This window comes from Mangifera indica, chromosome 13, assembly GCF_011075055.1.
Source record: "Mangifera indica cultivar Alphonso chromosome 13, CATAS_Mindica_2.1, whole genome shotgun sequence".
Lineage (NCBI taxonomy): Eukaryota > Viridiplantae > Streptophyta > Magnoliopsida > Sapindales > Anacardiaceae > Mangifera > Mangifera indica.
In genome coordinates, this window is record NC_058149.1 from 573,917 (window position 1) to 596,319 (window position 22,403).

The 22,403-nt window shown below is 34.6% G+C and overlaps 1 protein-coding gene across 3 annotated transcripts; it reads right to left on the reverse strand.

Annotated features, from left to right (window-relative positions):
* Positions 1 to 1,139: 1,139 nt before the first annotated feature.
* LOC123194798 (dicer-like protein 4) lies at positions 1,140 to 21,091 on the reverse strand. 3 transcript variants are annotated; one of them, XM_044608225.1, is made up of 26 exons: positions 20,948 to 21,091; positions 20,625 to 20,800; positions 19,478 to 19,655; positions 19,208 to 19,318; positions 18,871 to 19,011; positions 18,696 to 18,768; positions 12,870 to 12,934; positions 11,459 to 11,602; positions 11,242 to 11,370; positions 10,674 to 10,809; positions 10,365 to 10,461; positions 9,895 to 10,087; positions 8,958 to 9,118; positions 8,658 to 8,864; positions 7,185 to 7,450; positions 6,823 to 7,097; positions 6,317 to 6,750; positions 5,987 to 6,083; positions 5,584 to 5,793; positions 5,233 to 5,442; positions 3,979 to 4,443; positions 3,569 to 3,841; positions 2,946 to 3,272; positions 2,108 to 2,411; positions 1,913 to 2,027; positions 1,140 to 1,433 (listed from the first exon to the last, which is right to left on the reverse strand). In XM_044608225.1, exons 2-26 carry the CDS (start codon positions 20,747 to 20,749, stop codon positions 1,283 to 1,285), a joined length of 4,887 nt encoding a protein of 1,628 aa, XP_044464160.1. In that variant the 5' UTR covers positions 20,750 to 20,800; positions 20,948 to 21,091; the 3' UTR covers positions 1,140 to 1,282. The 3 variants fall into 3 exon arrangements, with proteins under 3 accessions (XP_044464160.1, XP_044464159.1, XP_044464158.1); XM_044608224.1 differs by lacking the exon at positions 20,948 to 21,091 and having other exon boundaries at positions 20,625 to 20,892; XM_044608223.1 differs by lacking the exon at positions 20,948 to 21,091 and having other exon boundaries at positions 5,584 to 5,789; positions 5,983 to 6,083; positions 20,625 to 20,892.
* Positions 21,092 to 22,403: the final 1,312 nt, after the last annotated feature.

The window sequence follows — 22,403 nt, forward strand, 5'->3', positions numbered from 1 at the left end:
TTATTATTTTCTAAAAACTCCATTTAATATAAATAATGATAATATTTATATTATCAAATCATAGTATGTGAATTTTTTTTTTAGAAAATAATAAATAAAATTAACATATAAATTATTTGCACAAAATGTTATATTTATATTATTTGAGATTTAATTTATTTAATGAAAAAATCTGTTAAAATATTTCATAGACATTTAGGATAAATTTGATGAAACTTAAAAAAAAGAATAATAATTTGACATTTCATATCAATAAAGCATAAAAAAAATATTAATATGCATAACATTATTTGAGGGTGATAAAAGAAAACTAATTAAATAACTAGCAAACTTCTAAATTGTGAGTTCATGTTCTAGACTGTAAAATTCAAAATTAACATCGTAACGAATCATTATCCAAAGCAAACGATATTATAATAATAGGTCGAGCTATTAAACCCAATTTTATAAATAGTATCAAAGTGATTTGAAATGAAATCTTAAACAATGATGAAATTAACCTAGATGAAATGTTGCATCACGTGCCTTTTATTGAAATCTCACATCAACAAAATACATAAAAGATATTAAATATATATTGTCATCTTAGATTGTTTAGAAATAATAAGAGAATATTAAAAGGGGATATCTGACTATTTTCAAGACTTTTTTGCACTATCCACCATCTTATGAGTTAAAGATAGATAATCCTAATGAGAATCCTTAAAATTTATGCCCAAAACCAATAAAATTCATATGTTTTTTTTTTTTAAATCCTCCAATTTTAATCATTTTTTGGAGTTACAACGGTCAGTAATGCTCAACACTTTTCGGGATATTTATCGCTCTATCCACCTTCTGATAAGTCAAAGTAGGGTTGGATTTGATCTATTCTTCACCACAAAACAGGTCATACACGGAGATCATATGCTTTTGTAGGGTTGTATTTGATCTGTTCTCAAATTTGAATCCAAACTGGGATCTAACAAGCCAAATTCGAGCTAATGATAAAATACAAGCTGACCAAACATTCAAGCTCGAGTTAGTTTAAGTTAAATCTTGAATAAAATTGTTTTTAGATTGTATTTAAGCCTCAATTTGCCGTTCTCAAGCTGATCTCAAATTGAGTTTTGTTTGGACTAAACCCAATTTCGCTTTCAGCTGTAACCATATCTATATTTTCATATTAAGATAACATATATATTAGTTCATACATAGACTAGTATATCCATTTGATTAGCTCCCCGGGTAAGTAATTCCTCTAATCTAATGGGGGAAAATTGTTACATCTATGTCAACAATTCTAGGTCCAATAGCCTTCCTGTTTCAAGTACCAAACTGCACCTTCTGCTGCATACTCTGCCGCGGCTTTCTTCTTCGTCTGAGGTGCCCCAAAGCACTCCAAAACGATATCCGGAGCTCCTTCTATTTCCACTATAACCTTGTAAGTAAACCTGCAGAAAATTCAGATTCAGAATCTTCAGAACATACCAAGCTGCAAACAAATTTCATTGTTAGAGTCTCAGGGTTGCTCTATACAAATTCTTCCTCTTGCCCATAAAGTCTTAATGGTGAAAGGTAACTGATGTATGTGTACTTTACAATGCTATGCAAAACAGAAAAAATTAAGGATATGATTTGTAGAGCAGGAATTGAACAGGCAATCAATGCGTGTTGAGCTAATGAGATCCTGGAGTCACATTTTTTTTTTTTCAATAGACGTCTGACATTCTTCAAAATGGCGATAGAGAGATTCATTACTATTTCTCACTAGCACCGATGAAGAAATATGCCAAAACAAATCGGTTCAATGTGCAGCTTAAAGATGGATATAACTCTTCAAAACAGCAATTTCTATTTGAACTATGAAGCCTTGCTGTCAATTAATTTTAAGAAGAAAAATATAGGCATCAAGGTTATAACTTTGACTTACGATTTCAAGTGGCTTGGTCCTTCCTCTTCGCAACATTCATAAAAAGGGGGTTTCCAACAGTTAGCGACACAGATTTCGTGCAAATGGGATCTTGCTGATTTGTTGGCTGGCCCACCTGATAAATCGTAAGTCAGAGACTATGGGCAGTGCTTCACAAAATTGATACAAAGCAAGTGAAATAATTTTTATATATACCTGAAGCCGGCAATTCATTGTCACCATTAGGATCCGAAACTGTCTCACTTGGCTGTTGTCTGACTTCTTTAGAAGCAAGTGAGGTCCATCTATTTACTTGAGTAATGGCAGGTGAAGATTTATCAGACATGTCACTGTCAGAAAAGATGTCAGAGTCAACATTGCCGCCACAAGATTCAGACCCATTGTCAGCAGGAACAACATCTATGGGAGTTTCATCAAATCCAATCAGTCTAGCTTCCATCTTGCAAATGGATTTTAAAACCTCCTCCAAAGGTTTAGACTTGGGTGTGTAACCTTTTGCCTGCACATCCATAGTCAATGAAATTTAAAGTTGACGACTCTATCGGAAATAGCCACAGATTTTTCAGATGTTAGCTAAATAATATGTTAAGAAATAAAACCCAGAATGTGCTAATACCAGCATACGATTTGTACACTAATTAGTACTAATCGAACTTGCTCTAATAAGAAAAAAGATGTTATCATTCAAACACTAAAATTCACTTAAGGACGCATCACTTTACTCATCTCTTCCCTACAATGGAAATTTTTTCAATGAAAACATAGTTTGAAAATCAATATGCACATGCACTGACAAACAAAGACGATTTGATACATCAATTGTTAGTGCAGTCTGGTTACCATCTCTGTGGTATGATTTTTCTAAAGGGCAAAGTAACATGAAATTTCTTGTTCATCAACTGTGAATTGAGAACCATTAATATTCATTCCCAAGAGTGTCAAATATATAAGTAATCATCACAGACGCACTAATTTCATGGGGATGAGACACCACATCTGTAATGAACCAGAGATATCAGCATAAAGCTTTTACCTTCAACTCTGATAAGAGTTTTTGTGAAGCGATTCTAATAGCACCTTTTTTGTTTGGATTAGAGGCAGCGATGCAAAGCTGTAGATCTTTCCCAGTTACTCTTCCATCGACTAAAAATGTTGTTCCCTTTTTTGTGGCTGGAAACTGCAACTTCAAATCATAATATTGGCAAACTTCCTGTAGTTCCCTAATAGGATTAAGCTGGATGCCTTGAAAGCTCAAGACTGGTTTGAAAAAGGATAGCATTATTTTCCACACTGTGCTCAAATTAAACCCAGAGTCGAGCAGGATGGCACCCATACAAGATTCTACCAAGTCACCAAGAGCCTGAATCAACAAATGAAACCATGCTGAAATTTATAATAAGCCTTTTCAAACATAAAATGAATAAGTTATACTTGAAACAAAAAATTAAAAGTCAAAAATCAAAACAATTGGCAAGAATATCTAGGTTAGTTTTTACACTTCCTGTTTTTAGTCTTGATTTTGGGAAGGGGTTGTTTCCATTCATTTAGATATAATTGCAATTTTATTTGTATATTGATAAAGCTTTAAAGTGTAATGGGGAAATTCATCCTGATATATGGAAGAAATACAAACAATGAGGGGGTAACAGTGTCTACCTTTGGACATTTTGTCCCTTCAATAAATTTCTTTGATGATGGAGAAGTTTCTATAAACTTCACATAATTGTTTATTGCCTCGGAGAGGCCACTTGAATCAAACAAAAGAAAGTTGTGCAAGGACCGATCCACAGCAACATTTGCAAAGGCCTTATTGTTCACTAAAGCTGATCTCAAATCTGTCAACTGACCCGGCTTCAACTTTGGATAGGTCGAAAAAAGATACGAAGTAATTAAGTAATCCAAGACTGCATCTCCAAGGAACTCCAATCTCTGGAGATAAATTTTAAAGTATTACACATAACAGCATCGCAGCATAAAATGTAGAGCTAGTCAAACAGGCAAGGCATGAAGTATAGCATATTAAATCAAGTCACACTACTAGAGGAGATAAAAGGTACAGTGCATACCTGATAGCAGCCTCCACCATGTTGGCTGTAAGAAGGATGCAAAAAAGCCTGTAAAAGCAAACCTTTATGAAGAAACTGATATCCTAAGAAATTTTCAAGGGCAGCCAGATCCATGGCATGAGTCAGCGATAAATAGCTTCGGCTTGCCAAACAAGCATTAGTAACTTGTGAACCTTCAAAGTTTACTTGAATGCCAATCCATTTAAGAAACGCAGTTGCAGCTTTGAAGCCAATTTCAACTATGAATGCTCCAACAAGAGCTTCAACAACATCGGCAATTGTTTTTTTATGTAACCAGTGGTGGCCTTTACTACACCTGATTTCAGCAGAATTTGCATCATCTGCAGCACGAAATTTTTTTCGAGAATGAATTTTTCTTTCTGCTTCCTCGGTACAAATAGTAGTACAACGACGTCCCAAAGCAAAGAATTGGCAGGGATCAAACGGTTGATCACGAATATACACCTGAAAAAGGTGCAAGTTACAAATACTTATAATGCAGAATACAATTTACACATACTTAAGTTTACGTCCTAGTTGAAATTATTCCATTCCATGTAGAAAAACCATCAACTCCAAAAGCTTAAGTTTACGCAGAAAGGACTAAAAATCATATTTAAACTCTGACACAGTCCCTCATATGCAGGGTCAAATTTAATTAATGGTCTGTTACATGGACTCTTATAAACCTTTGCTATATCCTACAAAACTTATTTCAGAAGTTAATCACAAAATCTCTCAATCACATAGATGCTATCATGTTGAGTAACAATTCATACCAAAAGCTTGGACTACAGGAAAAGATCCAACAATAACATTCAAATTGTAAAAACAAAGGTTAGCAAAATTGGTGGAGCATTAGAACTTTTGGGTAAAAGACTTTAGTTCAAACCTCTACCACGATTATGAAACCCAAAAAAAAAAAAAAAATCAAATTGTAACACACTGCAGTTGAAATTAGAAAGTCAAAAGACTTATTCATGGACACACAGAAACTTAATCTTATACTTAGAGAGACAGTATGGTTGATGCTGTAGTCAGCATTCGCATTCACTAGTTTGCAGACCTTGCAGAATCATGTAACACCACCGGCAATTGTTCAGGTAGCCACAAAACTAAGAAAATATATGCAGAATAATATGTCATATAAAGTAGAATTAGAACATGGGCATGCCGTGATTATTAAGCAATTGGAAAAATGACAGGTCAATCAGTCATATAAAAAAATGTTCAAATCCGACAATCTAATCCTACCTGTAAATTACTTTTTGTTGCTAGCTTGTGCAAATTGGAATTATTTACAGCATTAGAGCGCCTCCGAGTAAGCTCTCCTTCATCGAGGGTGTCATGCAAGAGAAAAAGATGTCGTCCAACAGCAAATTTGAGGAAAACATCACCAAGTATCTCAAGCCTTTCAAGTGAAAAGCGCTCCTGGCATTTCTCTGTGGTTAGGGCTTGTAGAACCTAAAATGCAATTAAGCCATCAGCAACAGATAAGGTTTAAGTCACTACAGACAGTTAAGAAATATCATGGCATTATTTACATAGCACAATGAAGCCAATACTGGGGAGTCAAAATAATACCCCCAAGTATTTAGGCCTTACCCTGTCGGCACTAATTTCAGCTCCCGCAGAAAATGAAGCAGATAATACTTGCTTCAGTTCAATGGCCACAAGCAAGTTTTCCAGGCGGTGCATGATTGATGGCAACAAAGATACTGAACTCCCTATATCTTTAGAGAACCCTATTATCTTCAGTAGACAAAGCTCTGGAGGCAAATCATAGAAGTATTCGTCTAGTTCATGTGATTCTGTTGGACAATCAGAGAAACGTCAGTTAAAAAGAAGGGGGCCAGGAAACAGATTATTAAATTTCACCCCAGCCATCACTCTCCACCCAGTAGCTTACTTGGGGTACATTTCTGTAAAAAGTACAATTTACTGATTTGGACAATGACTTAATAAAATTATTATGCAAGAAAGCAAAACAAATTAAAGAAGTACCCGCGTCCTCTAGCTTTCGGTTGTGAAGCAAATTGCGCAATCGAAAAAGTGGTTTTGCATGGAGAAGAGGTTGTCCAGGATATATAAGATTAATACCATACCTGATGTGAAACATTTAGTTAAAAAAAGAAATTCAATAATACAAGCATGAATGGACGAAAGTCACGCTTCTATATCCTTTATCAGAGTTATATGGTCATTAGATATACATGAAAGTGTAGCAGATAGGCAGGCATCGAACATAACACTTACAACCGTTTTGGAGGATATTAAACTGATTAACTAAAATAATTATTATGATAGTGGTAGAGCTCCACGGTTATAGGTTTCCTACCTTTCATCCAAGTGCTCCACATGATTTCTAGTGCCTGAATTCTTGTATAGGCTGTAACCATTCTTTTCCCTAACAATGTTAGAGACAAAGTAGAATGACTCCTTGTGTCGGACATATATCAAACTATTCTCAACATCACTTATACTCCAGCAACCATTATCAAGCTGCAAGTACTCATCAGAAGGAAATTTTTTCGTGCTCACAGAACTTGGTGGCTTACTGAACACTGGAGATGATAAACATCTTCTGACAATCTTCCAGTCTACAGTAACTGTGCTTGCATTTTTATGAAAAATGACAGGAAGCAACAGGTAGAAGGTTGATGAGTTTGATTCATAATCATCCTCTCCCAAGGAAACATAATCAGAAATGAATTTTGATCGGTCAAGGATGACCTTCAAGAACATCTCTTGGAAATGCTGCGCCTGAACAATCTGTATGGATATAAAATGTGAATACTTGCAATAAGTTCATCAAAACTGTGAACATATCAGAACTACTGTTACCTCATCTTTAGTAAATTCTGCAACTCCAGATGGGACAAACTCTGTCTTCACAATTCTACCACGAGCAAGGTGAAGATCAAGCTCCATTTTCTCAGCCTCTTGCGGAAGAGGTGACTTGACAAAAAGTCCAAAATCTTTATAGATTCTATCCTTAGGATCCGGAAAAAATTGAATATAGTATGAGTTAAGACAGACATGATTCTCTGACGTGGACCAGGATTCTTTAAGTAAGGCAGGAACTAACATCTCATGCCGTTCTCCCCTTGGAATCTCTCCTGCCAACAGACAAAATAACAGATATTGATTTGAAATTGATGCAAAAAGAAAAAATGTTGTTTTGAAAGAGAATAGCACCGCCCAACCTTCGCAGCTGTCAGAATCAGAAGAGTCCAGCTCCCCATCCTCCTCAATTTCATTGCCTTCATCCGGCAAAAGATAATCATTTAAAGCACCCAATTTATGCAATTCTTCAATTGCTTTCAGACAAGCATCTTTCTTAGCAGCCTCAATTGATGATTGAGGTTTACCAACAATTTGGTAAGTTGGCGCATTAGAAGGTAAAATAATGTGACAAACAGTTCCCCCTAAATCATCAAAAAAATAAAATTTTGGCTTGGGGTTATAATACCTGCAAAAATAAATCAAACAACTTAATAAGTATACATAATGTTGATGCAGGAAATTACATCAACATGATAACATAACTATCCAAAGATGTCGGAACGTAAAATGTTTGTGAGCTGAAAACAAGAGACAATGGAACAGTAATGCGAGAGACTCCTTGAAGTGGTTTGGTTGCCTGGGCAAAATCTAACTCCACTGTTTTGTTATTACTCTTTTTTTACAATATGTTCAGAGGAAAGAATTACAAAGAGGGTCATTGTGAGTTAGGTCACAGTCTCCTCACCTAGGTAGGGGTGCAAAAGAGCCAAGCCGAGCTGACTAATGCTTGGCTCAAGCTCAGCTCGATTGCATACATATACAGCTCAAGTTCACTGAGCTAGTAGGATCTCAACTAGAGTTTGAGACAAAAATTACTGACTCGAGATTGACTCAAAAATTACATTTTAACCCCTTTATTTCTAAAAAAGATACATTTAAACCTCTATAACTTATATATTTATTAATTACCCCCTATATTCAAAGCTAAGAAATAAGATCTCAAGGGTGAGAATGCAAAATTTGAAACTTTTTGGGGCATATTGGAATTTTGCGCAAGCCAAGCCATGAACTCATGAACTCAACAAGCCATCCAACATCAAGCTTCACTTGTTGAGTCAAGCTGCAAACTGCTCAGATTGTTTGTGGCCCTAGCTCAAAGGAGATGTTGAATTCCGCACGTGAAGGGAGCCCACAATTGACATGAGTTCAAGTCTGCAAGTCGATCCTGGTGTGAGTTATCTACATGTCACACTTGATGTTAATTGTTTGCACACCAGGCCTGGGCTGGGGTTTTCATGACTCCGCTAGAACAGTTCTTAAATAATGGATTAATGTTTCAATGGTTGGCCCCATTGCGATTTATCTACACACCATATTAGGGGTAGAAACCTGCACAATTGTAAGGTGCAGTGACATGCATCAATGCAGCATTAGTTTTCTATACACTCTTAGCATGAGCTATCTATACGCTTCCGATGTCATAGCAGGTCACTAGGAGGCTAGGTGCATCACCATATATCTGCCACTTGGCAGGTAGGCACTGCTTGAGGTACAATTCTTGAGGGGTAAGTTTACCCACACAACACACACAAACAATTGAATGCCTATAGAAGTTTAGTGGTTGAAACAATGATTTTGAAACATAAGTACTAATTAAATGTTGAAAGACATACTCATCATGTGGGAGTTTTGAACAATATTGGTGAAGTAAAGAGATGCTATATCCAGCACTAGCAGAAGCGCCAGATGATTCAACTACATATTGTCTTTCCTCGGGAAAACTGAAAATCTCAGTAGACGTTCTGCCTGAAATTTCCATATTCATGTGATTTTCATCTTTTTCAAAATTTTTTATCAATTCTAGCTCCCTCTGATTTCCTCTGCAATATTAAGAACAAAGGTAATTCAAGTTGAGAGAGTGAAGCAGTATTGAATGATTGGACTTGCATACAGAATGTACTTCAGAAAAACACCTGTCCACTAAAAATGCATATTCGGATTGAGGCATTCGAGCACGGCCTCTGGATTGTATAAAGCTAGAAACTGTTTCTGGAAGATCAAACCGTATGACAAGGCAGCATGTTTGAATATCAAGTCCTTCTTCACCAACTTTAGTTGCAACTAAAAGATTCAACTGCACAATCAGCAAATGTGAATTAATTATCCACATAATGATGCAGAAACGGATAGGATGGTCCATACTACCATAAGACATGAACTATATGTTTCTTATAAGTTCTCATGACAGCTATTTATGATATGGATCCTTGATTTTTTGGCCAACAGTCTCTTGGTCAAATATCAAAAATGGAAGTGCATGTTATGAGCAATACATGTTCTTTTACACATCTTGAATGATAACATATATGACAAAATTAGCAACCAAGACTGCCAATTTTCCTCGTCTTTTGTAAGTACTCAGGTGAAGGACTCATGATGATTCCTCGGAGAAGCCACGTAAGACCATCTTCTAGTAATTATTAACCTTAAAATGAACATTCTGAAGACCATCTTATAGTAATTATTAGCCTTTAAATGAACATTCTTGATGATAGGACTCCAACTGTAATTCAAGTTATTGAATGAAATTTTGAAATATTGGGAAGATAATTTTATTGATTATTGATGAGAAATACAGCAGTATGAGATTCAATTAGATGCCAGACCTGATTGGGATGTGGGTGCTACACCTTCTACAAACAAGCTATTTGGCTGTTACATACATACTTACTGCCCTTCCATCTAAACCTTCCCAGTTTAAATAGCTGGTTTCATTCCCCAATTCTTCTAACCCTAATTTAATATGGTAGTGCTAATCCTAATCCAATCTTATCAAAATCACAATCAAAATTAGAAAAGCCAAGTAGACAAGACTTAACAAAAATGTGAATTAAGAAGCATTAGCATTACCTCACCACAACGAAACTTCTCAAGAATGCTCTTCATGGCCTTCCGTGACATGCTCTTCAATCCAGCATGGACACCAACAAGAAAATGGCACTTCCAATAAGCTAAAAACTTAAGCTTTTGCAGTATATATGTCAAAGTTCTTGCTGTAATAATTCTATTTACAAAAACTATACATTTCATATTTGGTTGTTGCCTGGAATATAAAAAATAAAGAATCATCAGAAGAAAAGCCCATAGATATATGCACAACACATAGACATATGCATAGATAAATAAGTTCATATATGTTACCAAGCAAATTTTTAATCATCTTAAATATGCATAAACTGCAACATTAAGTAGAACACAAGCAAAAATTGTTTTTGTTTACAAGCAACACAGCAAAGCAAAAAGATGTTAGATAAGATCTCCCAAGAAACATGTTAAATAAACAATATAATAAAGAAAGCTTAAATCACATAAATACCAACCTGAAGGAGGAGAGAATTCCAATCAGACGCAAAAGCTTTTGTGAGAAAAGCGGCTCCTTCAAAACCTCAATACAAGACAGTTCATAAGCAACACCATCTACAAGAGTAGCAATAACAAGATTCAAATGACTAGTTAATCCAAACATAATCCATAAATTTGATACAGTATCACTTCTGAACTTTTAATTCCACAGAATCGAAACTGAAGAAAAACAATCTTACTTCAATCCATGTGAAAGCTATAAATAGAGAAACTGCTAAAAGATAGCTGAAGCTTCAATGAAACAAATTCTAAATAGATTATTTTACCTCCTGTAAAGGCAGAAGCAAAGACTTCTGCAGCCTGAGATAAATATCTACATAAAGTGTCATCCATTGAATTTCCTTCAGCTTCTATTAACTCATTCCTCACAGATGGATCACCACTCAAAAGACTGTCACTAGCCTTCAAAAGGAGTAAATAAAACTGATAAATTAAAGTTTACCACCAACTGCAATTAGAAAAATAGCAACAGTGACAGAATTTTAGATGGTGGAGAATTGAAAAAGTCTGATTAAAAGAAAAAAAATCCAATAGATGAAGTATTTTTGCTTCTTATTTGAAACCAGCCAGTCCTCTCTCTCTCTCTCTCTCTCTCTCTCTCACACACACACACACACACACACAGAGACACAACATTGAAATCTTCTAGATATATTATGCTGACTAGAATTCACTGAAAAGAATAAAACCTGTACTTTACTAGATTTTGATAAAATAGAATACAAATCTACAATGGAATATCACTATAATAAATAAATTAGTGTTCTCAAGGAGAAAGGAAGAAAACCAAATAATTAGTATCAAGAAATCAGCTTTGATGCTAAAAGAGCTTACAAGTCGTGCTCCTGAAACTCCGAGATTTTCCAAACAATAAATCAAGTTTTCATGCAATCTGCTGATTTGTTTTTTCATATTCCGAAGACTTTGAACATCATGTTTCTCCCTGCTTAGTGTTGATAGGCACTGCTCTTACAACAAAGCATTAGCAACAAGTAAAAATCTTGTTTCAAAAAGAAGAAAATTTATAAAATGACCAGCTACAACAATATACCTCATGTTTTATCTCTGAAAGTTTTTCAACATAAGTTGTGTAGGAGCTAGAGCTGCCATTTACAACAGGACCATATGGATATACTTTAACAGCAGGTGATGATACAAAAGTTTCCAGATCTAACTTATCTTCAACCGAATACACCTACATGATAGAAGTAAAAGGCTCAGAGGTCAACAATGGAAAACCTAAGCAACTAGATTAGTATAATCACATGACTTGCTACAATAAAGTCCAACAATGCCTAGCTATAAGCATGTAAATAGAATTAGGGTAGACATTGAAAATCACATTTAGACATGTTCCACTTTTTGAGGCTTATAAATGGGCCATTGTACATATCAAATTTAAGACAGAAGTAATAACAAACTGCTTATATCAGTTCACACTCCAGTAAAAAGATCTTCAGAAAGTAAAAGAGATGCAAGTGTTTTGGAGAACCATAAAGAGCTTGCTTAATATTATTCGGAATACTTTCACCTTTCATTTTTTATCTTTTATTTTTTATGGTGCAGGGCTTAACCAGAGGAATGCTTGCCCAAGGTGTTTGCGTTGACCATGGGACAAACAATAGATGTGTAGCAAACAAATCTTCTAGAGCATCCATAAGGTTGTAAAAGTACTTATTAAACCATTCATATGACTAATTAGTTAAGTAGGAGGTTTTAAGCAGCTTGCATTAGGAAATGTCTGCTAATACAAATTATATTCATACACTGCTACAAAGCACCACAAAATCTTAAGTCTATATAGGTATTTACTTTTCTTTTTTAATGCAGTTTAATAATCAGTAAACAGTAATTTTTAACGCATAGATTTCGGTGCACAGGCAACTATCACTTTTTTTTCCAAATCCCATGAGATGTAAGGTAAACAACTAGAGAAAAGGGGTGGATGATGAAAAGTTCGGAATAAGTCTAAATGGGTTAGTAGGACTGGATCCAACTCAGCTGAAGAACTGTCAGATCTGCTAAGGTTCAGTGTGCATCTATGCACCACAATAGCACCAAAATGCCAGGCTAGACTTGGCTTACATCTAGCAGCCCCACAATCCACAAGCTATAGAACACTTCAGCACAAATAAAGTAGATGGAAAACCTAAAAAGTAACTATAAATTATAAAAAACAATATTCTCACATGTACAGTGAAAAATAACAAGAAAAAAATTATATTTTAAAGCAACAGGCAGCCACATGGTATTTCAAGGCCCAAGGCAAAGACCATGTATATATGTAGAACACCAATGCCTCTGGTGATCAAACAACAGCACAAAATCTATTCTTTAAGCATGCTCCAGACAAGACATTTACAGTTGAGCTGGGGTACAGTGAGTTACCAACACTTTCATAAAAAATAATAAGAATTTCATAAACCTGAGTTACATCCAAATACATAGTTTCTATAACTCACCTTAGCATCAAGTATATTTTCAAGACTATTAATGCTTTTGGGTAAATTTGCTTGATTTGATGCACCTGAAAGAGCAACATATACCATGAGGATTTGAGGAAACTATGAAAATAAGTAACCACTTACATTTCAAACCCATAGTTTATGTCTACTAAGTTTGCCAGTCAATAGAAAGACACCAATCCTAGATACAGTTTACATGACATGCGAATCCAAGTATCCAAAAAATCTAGAAAATCACATTAACTTGACCATGCCGTACATCATGTTTTACTTTTTCCTTAAAAAAATGGATTCATAAAGAAACAAGGATTCATAGGCAGAGAAAGTATTCAACCATACACCATCCCATATTAATGACAGGAGGAAGGAAGCCTGAAGATAAAGTATTTAGGCTCAGATGTTATTGCATAAAAGAATCCCCAACATCTGAACACACCCTTTTTATTGCAGTTTCCAGTTATCGCTCTCTTCTTACAATTTTAAATCTCAATCCACATATAATCTGTCTCGTTTTTTCATGCCTCCTACGGATCCAAATAATAGATGACTCAATCATATGGGTAAGCTTTCCCAATAAAAGAGAAATTTTCTCGTATACGTTATTAAGGAGAATACATTGCAAATTGATTAGCTAATGTTGCATGATCTGTAAATATATAAATTAAAATATAGAGCTTGATTATAAGAATTTAATTATGGTAGAAGTTGATTATAAGATCTCAATTATAGGAATTAAATATTCCTTTTCCTAATCTAGAATACCTAATGTGTATATATAAATGTATCTCTGTAACAATAAAAGAATAAGTGAAAAATATTTTCTCAATTTCAGTTTTCTTCATGGTATCAGAGCCCAGTTTGCCCTAGTATGCATATTCGGAAATTTCTTCCAGCCCTAGTGAGCAAAATTCGTAGTTCACACGTGTAGAGTAACCATTAGTTCTCACCGCCACCCTAGAAAGGAGCACGCTTCACCGATCGTCAGTTTCCCAAAATCCAGTTGCCGGAAGCTCAACGCGTGACCCACACGCGCCACCCGTTTATTGTGCAAACATACACATCAGATCTCCTGTTCTGAGGCTCATTGGTTCTCACTGCCGACACAGTCAGACTCAGAGGATGCCGACGATACAGATCCCCATAATCTCGTCGCCGGAACAGTTGTTGTCGTCGAATCTCTCTTTCTAATCAGCTTTCAACTCTTTTCTTTCATTATTCTTTGTTGCTTGTACAACGTATTTGTGCCCTAGTTATTGCAGAAATCAATTTGTCCAACGGGTTCTTGCTATTTATTCTATTCATTGTTTTGAGTGCTATTATGGCGGATATTAAACCGATAACTATGACTGAAATGGTTCCTGTAATGTCGAAAATCACTGAACAAAAGCTTAATGATTCCAATTATCTAGAATAGAGCAAAACCGTTCGACTGTATCTGTTAAGCCTTGAGAAAGATAATCACCTTACGCAAGCTCCTCCTATGGATGGTACTAGACAAACATGGCTAAGAGATAATACTCGATTATTCTTGCAGATCCAGAATTCCATTGAAAGTGAGATAGTAATTTTAATTAATCACTATGAATTGGTTAAAGAACTAATGAAATATTTAGACTTTATGTACTCTGGAAGAGGTAATCTTTCTCGTATTTATGAGGTGTGCAAAGTTTTCTATCATGCAGAAAAACAGGACAGGACCATCAAATATTATTTTATGGATTTCAAAAGAACTTAATATGTTATTACCATTTAATCCTTATGTGAAAGTTCAACAAACCCAGCGAGAACAAATGGTCATCATGAGCTTCCTAGCTGGTCTTCCATCTGAGTTCGAAACAGTTAAATCTCAAATACTTGCCAGTCCTGAGATTTCATCTTTGAATGACACATTTACTAGAGTACTTCATACAGAAAGCACCCCATCATTTCAGAGTAATAGCACTCTTGTTAGTCGAAGTAGTGAACCTGAAACTGAACGTTCATATAATAAAAATGGTAATAAAGGAGGGAGCAACAACAACCGTGACAAGTCAATGATCAAAGTCAGGAGTCAGAAGGGATTATGTGCTATTACTACCATGAGTCAAGCCATACAAAGCGTACTTGTAAAAAATTGCAGAATCGGGCTCCAAAATCCCAGTCAGCACATGTTGCAGTGACTAACACTGCTACCAATTCATCATCTGGAGAGACTATTATGATTTCTGCAGACGAATATGTCAAGTTCTCTCAGTACCAAGAATCGCTAAAGTCTTCATCGACTCCTATCATGGCCAATGCTGAGTCAGGTAAATCAAATACATATCTTGTTTCCTCCTCATCCAAATGGGTCATTGATTCTGGTGTTATAGATCATATGACAGGTAATCCTAGTCTCTTTTCAACTTTTCAGTCATTTGCATCCCTTTTTAGTGTTACTTTAGCAGATGGATCAATGTCATCTGTTCTTGGTTCTAAAACTGTTAATCCAACTCCATCAATTTCATTGTCATCTGTTTTGAGTTTACCATAGTTTTCTTTTAATTTAATCTCTGTGAGTAAACTCACTCGTACCCTTAATTGTTGTGTCTCATTCTTTCTTGATCATTGTTTATTTCAGGATCTTACGACGAAGCAGATTATTGATAGAAAACATGAATCTGGGGTTCTCTATATCCCAGATATGCAAATGCCAAGACCCATTGCATGTTCCAATGCCTTAACTCCATTTGAAGCTCACTGTCGGTTGGGACATCCTTCTCTACCCGTGTTGAAGACTCTATGTCCACAGTTTCATCATGTATCTTCGTTAAATTGTGAGTCATGTCAATTTGTCAAACATCATTGTCTGTCTTCAGGTTCTAGAGTCAATAAACGAGCTAACTCTCTTTTGAGTTAGTTCATTCAGATGTTTAGGGTCCTTATCCTATTGTATCTAAAACTGGATTTAAATACTTTGTTACTTTCATTGATGAGTATTCTCGTATGACTTGGCTTTACTTAATGAAAAATCGTTCTGAAGTGTTTTCTCACTTTTGTGCCTTTTATGTTGAAATAAAAACACAATTCAATATTTCTATTCATACCTTACATAGTGATCATGTCAAAGAATACTTTTCTAAATCCTTTCAGTTGTATTTGATCCAAAATGACATCCTTCATCAATCCTCTTATGCTGCCACACAATCTCAAAATAGAGTAGCTGAGAGGAAAAACAGACATCTGCTTGAAACAGCTCGAGCACTATTGTTCCAAATGCAAGTGCCCAAACAATTATGGGTTGATGTTGTTTCCACATCATGTTTCTTGATTAACCGCATGCCGTCATCGGTTTTTAAGGTCAGACTCTTTACAATGTTCTTTTTCCCAATAAATCTTTGTTTCCCCTTGAACCAAAAATTTTTGATAGTATTTGTTTTATTCGTGAGATTTGTCCTGATTAGGGCTGGATTCGAGTTGAGCCGTCGGTTTATATATAACTGAACTCGAGTTCGAGCTCATGAAAGCCAAGCTCGAACTCGGCTCAACTCATTTTTCGTTATTAAAACGACGTCATTTTAATACATATTGGTCAAAACAACGTCGTTTTGTATCAAAAATTTTAATTGAAAAATTTGGCGAGTACTCGGTTCGAGTCCAGCCCTAATCCTAATGTCACAAAGTTAGATCCCAAGTCTTTAAAATGTGTGTTTCTTGGCTACTCTCGTCTTCAAACAGGATATAGATGTTTTTGCCCCACCCTAAACAAATATCTAGTGTCAGCTAATGTTACCTTTTTGGAAAACATTATTTTCTTCTCTACTTCTCCTACTTACACCATTCAAGGGGAGGATGACGATTTATTGGTGTACACTGTTACCACATCTCGCCCTCTAAAGGACACTCCTACATCTGTTCGTTCCCCATAAATTTTTTTACTTGAAGAGTCTACCACTGCCAGAACACCCATTATGCAGGTCTATTCCAAACGTCAACCTCCGGATACATCTCATGAACCATTCTCTTCGTCATTAGATCCAGTTCCTAATGATATTGATCTACCAATTGCTCTTCAAAAAGGTAAAAGACAGTGTACTTATCCTATTTCTTCTTTTGTTTTTTATGGTCACTTATCCTCTATTTCTTGTTCCTTTATTGCATCACTCGACTCTATTCTATCTCATCCTGGTTGGTGTGAGGCTATGATAGAGGAAATGAATGCCTTAACTGATAATGGTACTTGGGACTTGGTCAATCTACCTGCAGGAAAGAAAGTCATTGGACGCAAATGGGTGTTTACAATTAAGGTTAATCTAGATGGATCAGTGGTTTGCCTTAAGGCCCGCTTGGTTGCTAAAGGATATGCAAAAACTTATGAGGTGGATTACTCTAATACTTTCTCCCCTATTGCTAAGCTGATATCTATTCGTTTATTTATTTCTATGTCAGCTACCTATAATTGGCCTAAACACCAACTGGATATCAAAAATGTCTTCTTGCATGGTGACCTTCAAGAGGAAGTTTATATGAAGCAACCACCTAGTTTTGTTGCTCAGGAGGAGTATGGAAAGGTTTGTCGTCTTCGCAAATCTTTGTATAGTTTGAATCAAAGTCCTCGTGTTTGGTTTAGAAAATTTAGTCAGGCAGTTCAAAAGTTTGACATGATAAAAAACAGATGTGATCATTCAGTTTTCTATAAACAGTCTGAAGCTAGTAGTATTCTTCTAATTGTGTATGTTGATGATATTATCATTACCGGAAACGATACTGCGAGAATTTCATCTCTTAAATCATTCTTTCACACTCAGTTTCAAACAAAAGATTTAGAGGGGTTGAAATATTTCTTGGGTATTGAAGTAACAAGAAGTAAGAAAGCAAATTTTGTACTACTTGAAGGGTGCCCCTGGACGTGGCATATTGTATAGAAATCATGGTTACACTATTATTGAATGTTTCTCAGATGCAGACTGGGCAGGTTCCAAAGTAGATAGAAGATCCACCACTGGGTATTGTGTGTTTTTTGGAGGAAATTTGGTATCATGGAAAAGCAAGAAGCAGAGTGTTGTGTCTCGATCTAGTGCAGAATTAGAATATAGAGCTATGACTCAGCCTGTGTGTGAAATAATGTGGGTATATCAACTTTTGATTAAAGTGGGTTTCCAGATATCATTACCAGCGCAATTATAGTTTGATAATCAAGCAGCTCTTCATATTGCCTCTAATCCTGTGTTTTATGAATGAACTAAACATATTAAAATTGACCGTCATTTCGTTCGAGAGAAAGTTTAGCAGAATTTTATTTCTACAAGATATGTGAAGACTGAAGAACAGCTAGGGGATATTTTCACTAAGACTATAAATGAGGTTCGAGTTGATTATATTTATAACAAGCTGAGCATGATTAACACCGATACTCCAGCTTGAGAGGGAGTGTTGTAAGATCTATAAATATGTACATTAGAATATAGAGTTTGATTATAGGAATTTAATTATGGTAGAAATTGATTATAGAATTTCAATTATAGGAATCAAATATTCCTTTTCCTGATCTAGAATACCTAATGTGTATATATAAATGTATCTCTGTAACAGTAAAAGAATAAGTGAAAAATATTTTCTCAATTTCAGTTTTCTTCAGCTAATATATCTCTGATAGCTTTGAAGATTTGAGAGAAGAAAAATGAAACAAGGTGTCTTCATGTTTTCAAGATTTGAAAGAAAAAGAAAAAAGATCCACATTAACTCTAACCAAACTCCTCATTTAAACTTGACCTTCCAACAAACCATGCATATGTACACGCACATTTTTAGACAAGTAATGCATCTTATCTCAAAAGTTCAATGGAAAAAGTGGAATTGAATTACCTTTCCCCACAACTGGAGATGCAGTCATGCCAAATATGCGAGGAACCTTCGTCTCTTTAGGTTTATAGAATTCCTACATATTAAAGATAATATTTGTCAAGATATACATCAAGTGCAAAGATGGTTGCAACTATCTTTATGTAAGAAAATAAACAAGAATATATGTGAGCATTACTTTCATTATTTGGGCATAAGGATGACTGCTTTTCACTTGAGCATGATGGCACTCATCAAAAATCAGAAGAGCAATTAACTCCATCTTGACAAAGCGATGATATAAGCTACGAAGTAATATTTGAGGGATCATTACAAGAACCTGCACATAACAGTTGACAAAAACTAAAATGTAAAATGGAACAATTTGCATTCAATGAACTTGATATGAGAGAATGACCAGCAATTATTGCATTTAGCAATATCAAACTAAAGAGAGAAATAAAACTTGACTGCTCGCATGAGTATTTAAGTTAATAACAACCAAAAGAGAAGCCAAGATCCAGGAAACAAGTTACCTCATATTTGTCAATCTCTTTTTCCCAATTATGATGATTCTTGATGTGTGTAGACCCTCCACAAAAGATCCCCACCTTGAAATCAGTAGAGTCTTCTATAACCCTAGCTTGCTACAGAAACAAATAAATCCAATAGTAAAATTAAACATAATGTTAACACTAAGATCAACCTACAGCAATATCTTCTGGGGTTTACGTATCAAGTGAGACATTAAGATTTGTACCATGTGTTAACATTGCTCAAATTGTCTATAAGACGGAGAAATTCACCTGTTGAACAAGAGCAACCGTAGGTGCAAGAAAGACACATATGTTCTTCTGGGGTTTACGTATCAAGTGTGAAAGCTCGTGCATGAGCAGCACCGCAATGTGGGTTTTGCCACAACCTGTCCCCAAATATACAATTATGTTCTCCTCCATTGCTTTCTTGCATAGCTCCAATTGATATCTTCAAAGGAGAAAATAAACACAAAAAAATGTCACCCACATTTTCCCAACAGCTAAAAAGAGAACAACCCTTGTAAAAAAATATTTTCTGATCCCAAAATGAAAAAGACACAGATGGAACAACGAACTACTTCAAAAGCTTAAGCTTTAATAGAATCATGTAACCTAAAACCAATCACCCTCAATTTTGAAGACAAAATGTGAATCAATAAATAAAGAATTTCTTGTTTATTGTGTCATGTTGAACAAGCACTTACTTTCAGTTGATCTATCATTTTCATGAAACAAACACAAGAAAAAAAAACCGCCCTTCTCTTTTCTGTCTTTTCCTTCATTTACTCACCAACCAAACAGAAGGCTAAACTCTTTCAGATGACTGAATGCATACAAGCTAATTCAACAAATAAAAACCAAGTCAAGCATCCAATGCAACCCAACTACTCAGATAACTCTATAAATACAAACAAACCAACACACAACAATCCAAACTTCACTGTAGTTTACTGCAACTTTCTGCTCGATCAAACAAAAACTAATAAAAACAACAACAAATTCACATAAGAAAAGTAGTAAAACCAAAGCACAGAAAAGAAAAGCAATCCAAAACATAAAAAAAGAAAAAATGAACCAAAAAAAAAAGTTCACTAAAATTTTCCTGCAATTCTCTGACCAACCAAACAAAAACTAATAAAAAAAACAAACCCACATAAGAAAAGCAGCGAAACTACTAAAGGTAAAAAAAAAAAAAAAAAACGCAACCCGAAACATAAAAGTGCAAACTTTAGTCACATTTTCCTCCAATAAACAAACCCAAATCATGAAAGTAGCAAAACCACAGTACAGTAAAGAAAAGCACCAAAAAAATCAAACTTTACTCAGAATTTCGTTGAATTTTCTGGCCAACAATACAAAAACAAATCCAAAGTTCAAACCCACATAAGAAAAGCAGTAAAACAACACAATGACATACTTTCTAGCAATCTTCCTTGGATCCTTGGCATAATTGTGAGCTCTAGAACCGGATTCTTCGGCTCCAACAACACCCACTCCAGGGACTGGTTGACTTGAGTCAACCATGGCATCACCGTCCGGCATGCGATGCTGAGTAAACACTTCCTCTTCTTCTTCGTCTTTTTTCTCCGGTCGCTTTTTATCAACGCAACAAGACAAGACGAGACAAAACAAGTCAAGTGAACAGACCCAACAGGGGCATAGTGTAAGAATACAAAGAACTATATGTCAAGTGTATTTGGTATTGAAAGAATATAAGGCAAAAACTTTAAAGAAACTTACCTTGCTTAGAGACAAAGGATTCGTGCGAATGATGAAACAAACGTGCGACCGTAACTTCGGAGACACTTAATACGCTTGTCTTTGGCCGCCTATCTCTGTTCTGATGCCAGCCAGCCAACACTTAGATTCTACGCTGAAGTGGACTTGTTGAACTTAAAGTCAATTCTTTTTTTTCCTTTTCTTATTTTTATTTTCATGTTTTATTTTTAATAATTTAAAAGATTTAAGGAAATTTTATGATACCAAAAATTTAATAAATATCCATAGGATATAGTTATAAATCCTCCAATAAAGAGTATAATTTATGTGTTATTAAATATATTGATATCAAAGTGTTGTATTAATTTTTGTATCAATCATAATATTTTTATATATAAATTAAGGATAGATTTAGTCAAAGAATTGCCTTCTTAGGCAATCAACCGACCTTAACGTCAATTAAAATTTAAAACATGTTCTAAATTTAATGATTAATTATTGATCTCGAACAAATTACTATTTCATACATTTCATTAAGTCAAACATAATCTAATATTTAAGATAAATTTTTGTTATCACTTGAATAAGATTTGATACTAATGGTTTATTGATTCGATTCAGATTTTAAAGAGTGTCGTGATCTTACGTGGCATTGGTTATGACATTAATTCATGGATACTCATGTGTATTATTATAAGGATATTAAATCAATTTTATGGTATATTAATAAATTTTAGGGAAATTATAATAAATGACCAAATTACCTCTTTATTAAGTAAAAATGCTCAATTTTACTATTCTTAAGTAAAAATGCCCAAATTCATTATTTCTAAGCAAAAATGCTTTAAATTTTTTTAAAATATCAAAATTACCCTTCACCGCATATATATAAACCCTCTTACTCACTCTTATTACACACACTTCTCATATCACTCAAACACTCACTCTCACTCCCATTTTTACTCAATATCAATTAGTACGGATTCGTTCAGAAAGAAAAAATTTGTATTCTTGAATTCAAATCGAAAAAAATCAATTCATGAAAATTATATTGAAAATAACATAATATGAATAAATAGATATATTGAAATATCCTAGAATGTCAATAATAAAAAAATTACACGAAAATCTAAAAAAAATATAAATTTTGAAAATTACATGTTCAAATAATTTATGAACGAAAAAAATGAAAAATCGATCAAAAATTTCGTAATTATATCGTAAAATATATCTAAAAAAGCACATCGTAATTACAAATATCAAATTTGAAAATTACATATCAAAAAAGTCTAGCCCGGTCACAAACAAACTCAAAATTATAAAAACCAAAAATCATAAATTTAATAAAATAAAAAAATTGTATAATACACATTAAAACAGTTTTATTTTGGCCTCCAAATTAGGCGCAACTGGTGAAGCTAGTTGTCGTTATAGAACTTAAAACAAGCTTCGCGTTGATATATTACAGGCCCTGTAA

Coding starts and splice junctions, on each gene's coding strand:
- LOC123194798 (XM_044608225.1), bottom strand. CDS start 20,749: ATGCCGGACGGTGATGCCATGGTTGACTCAAGTCAACCAGTCCCTGGA. Junction 18,769..18,870: donor CTTATGCCCAAATAATGAAA/GTAATGCTCACA, acceptor TTTAATATGTAG/GAATTCTATAAACCTAAAGA. Junction 7,451..8,657: donor TCAAAACTCCCACATGATGA/GTATGTCTTTCA, acceptor TTATTTTTGCAG/GTATTATAACCCCAAGCCAA.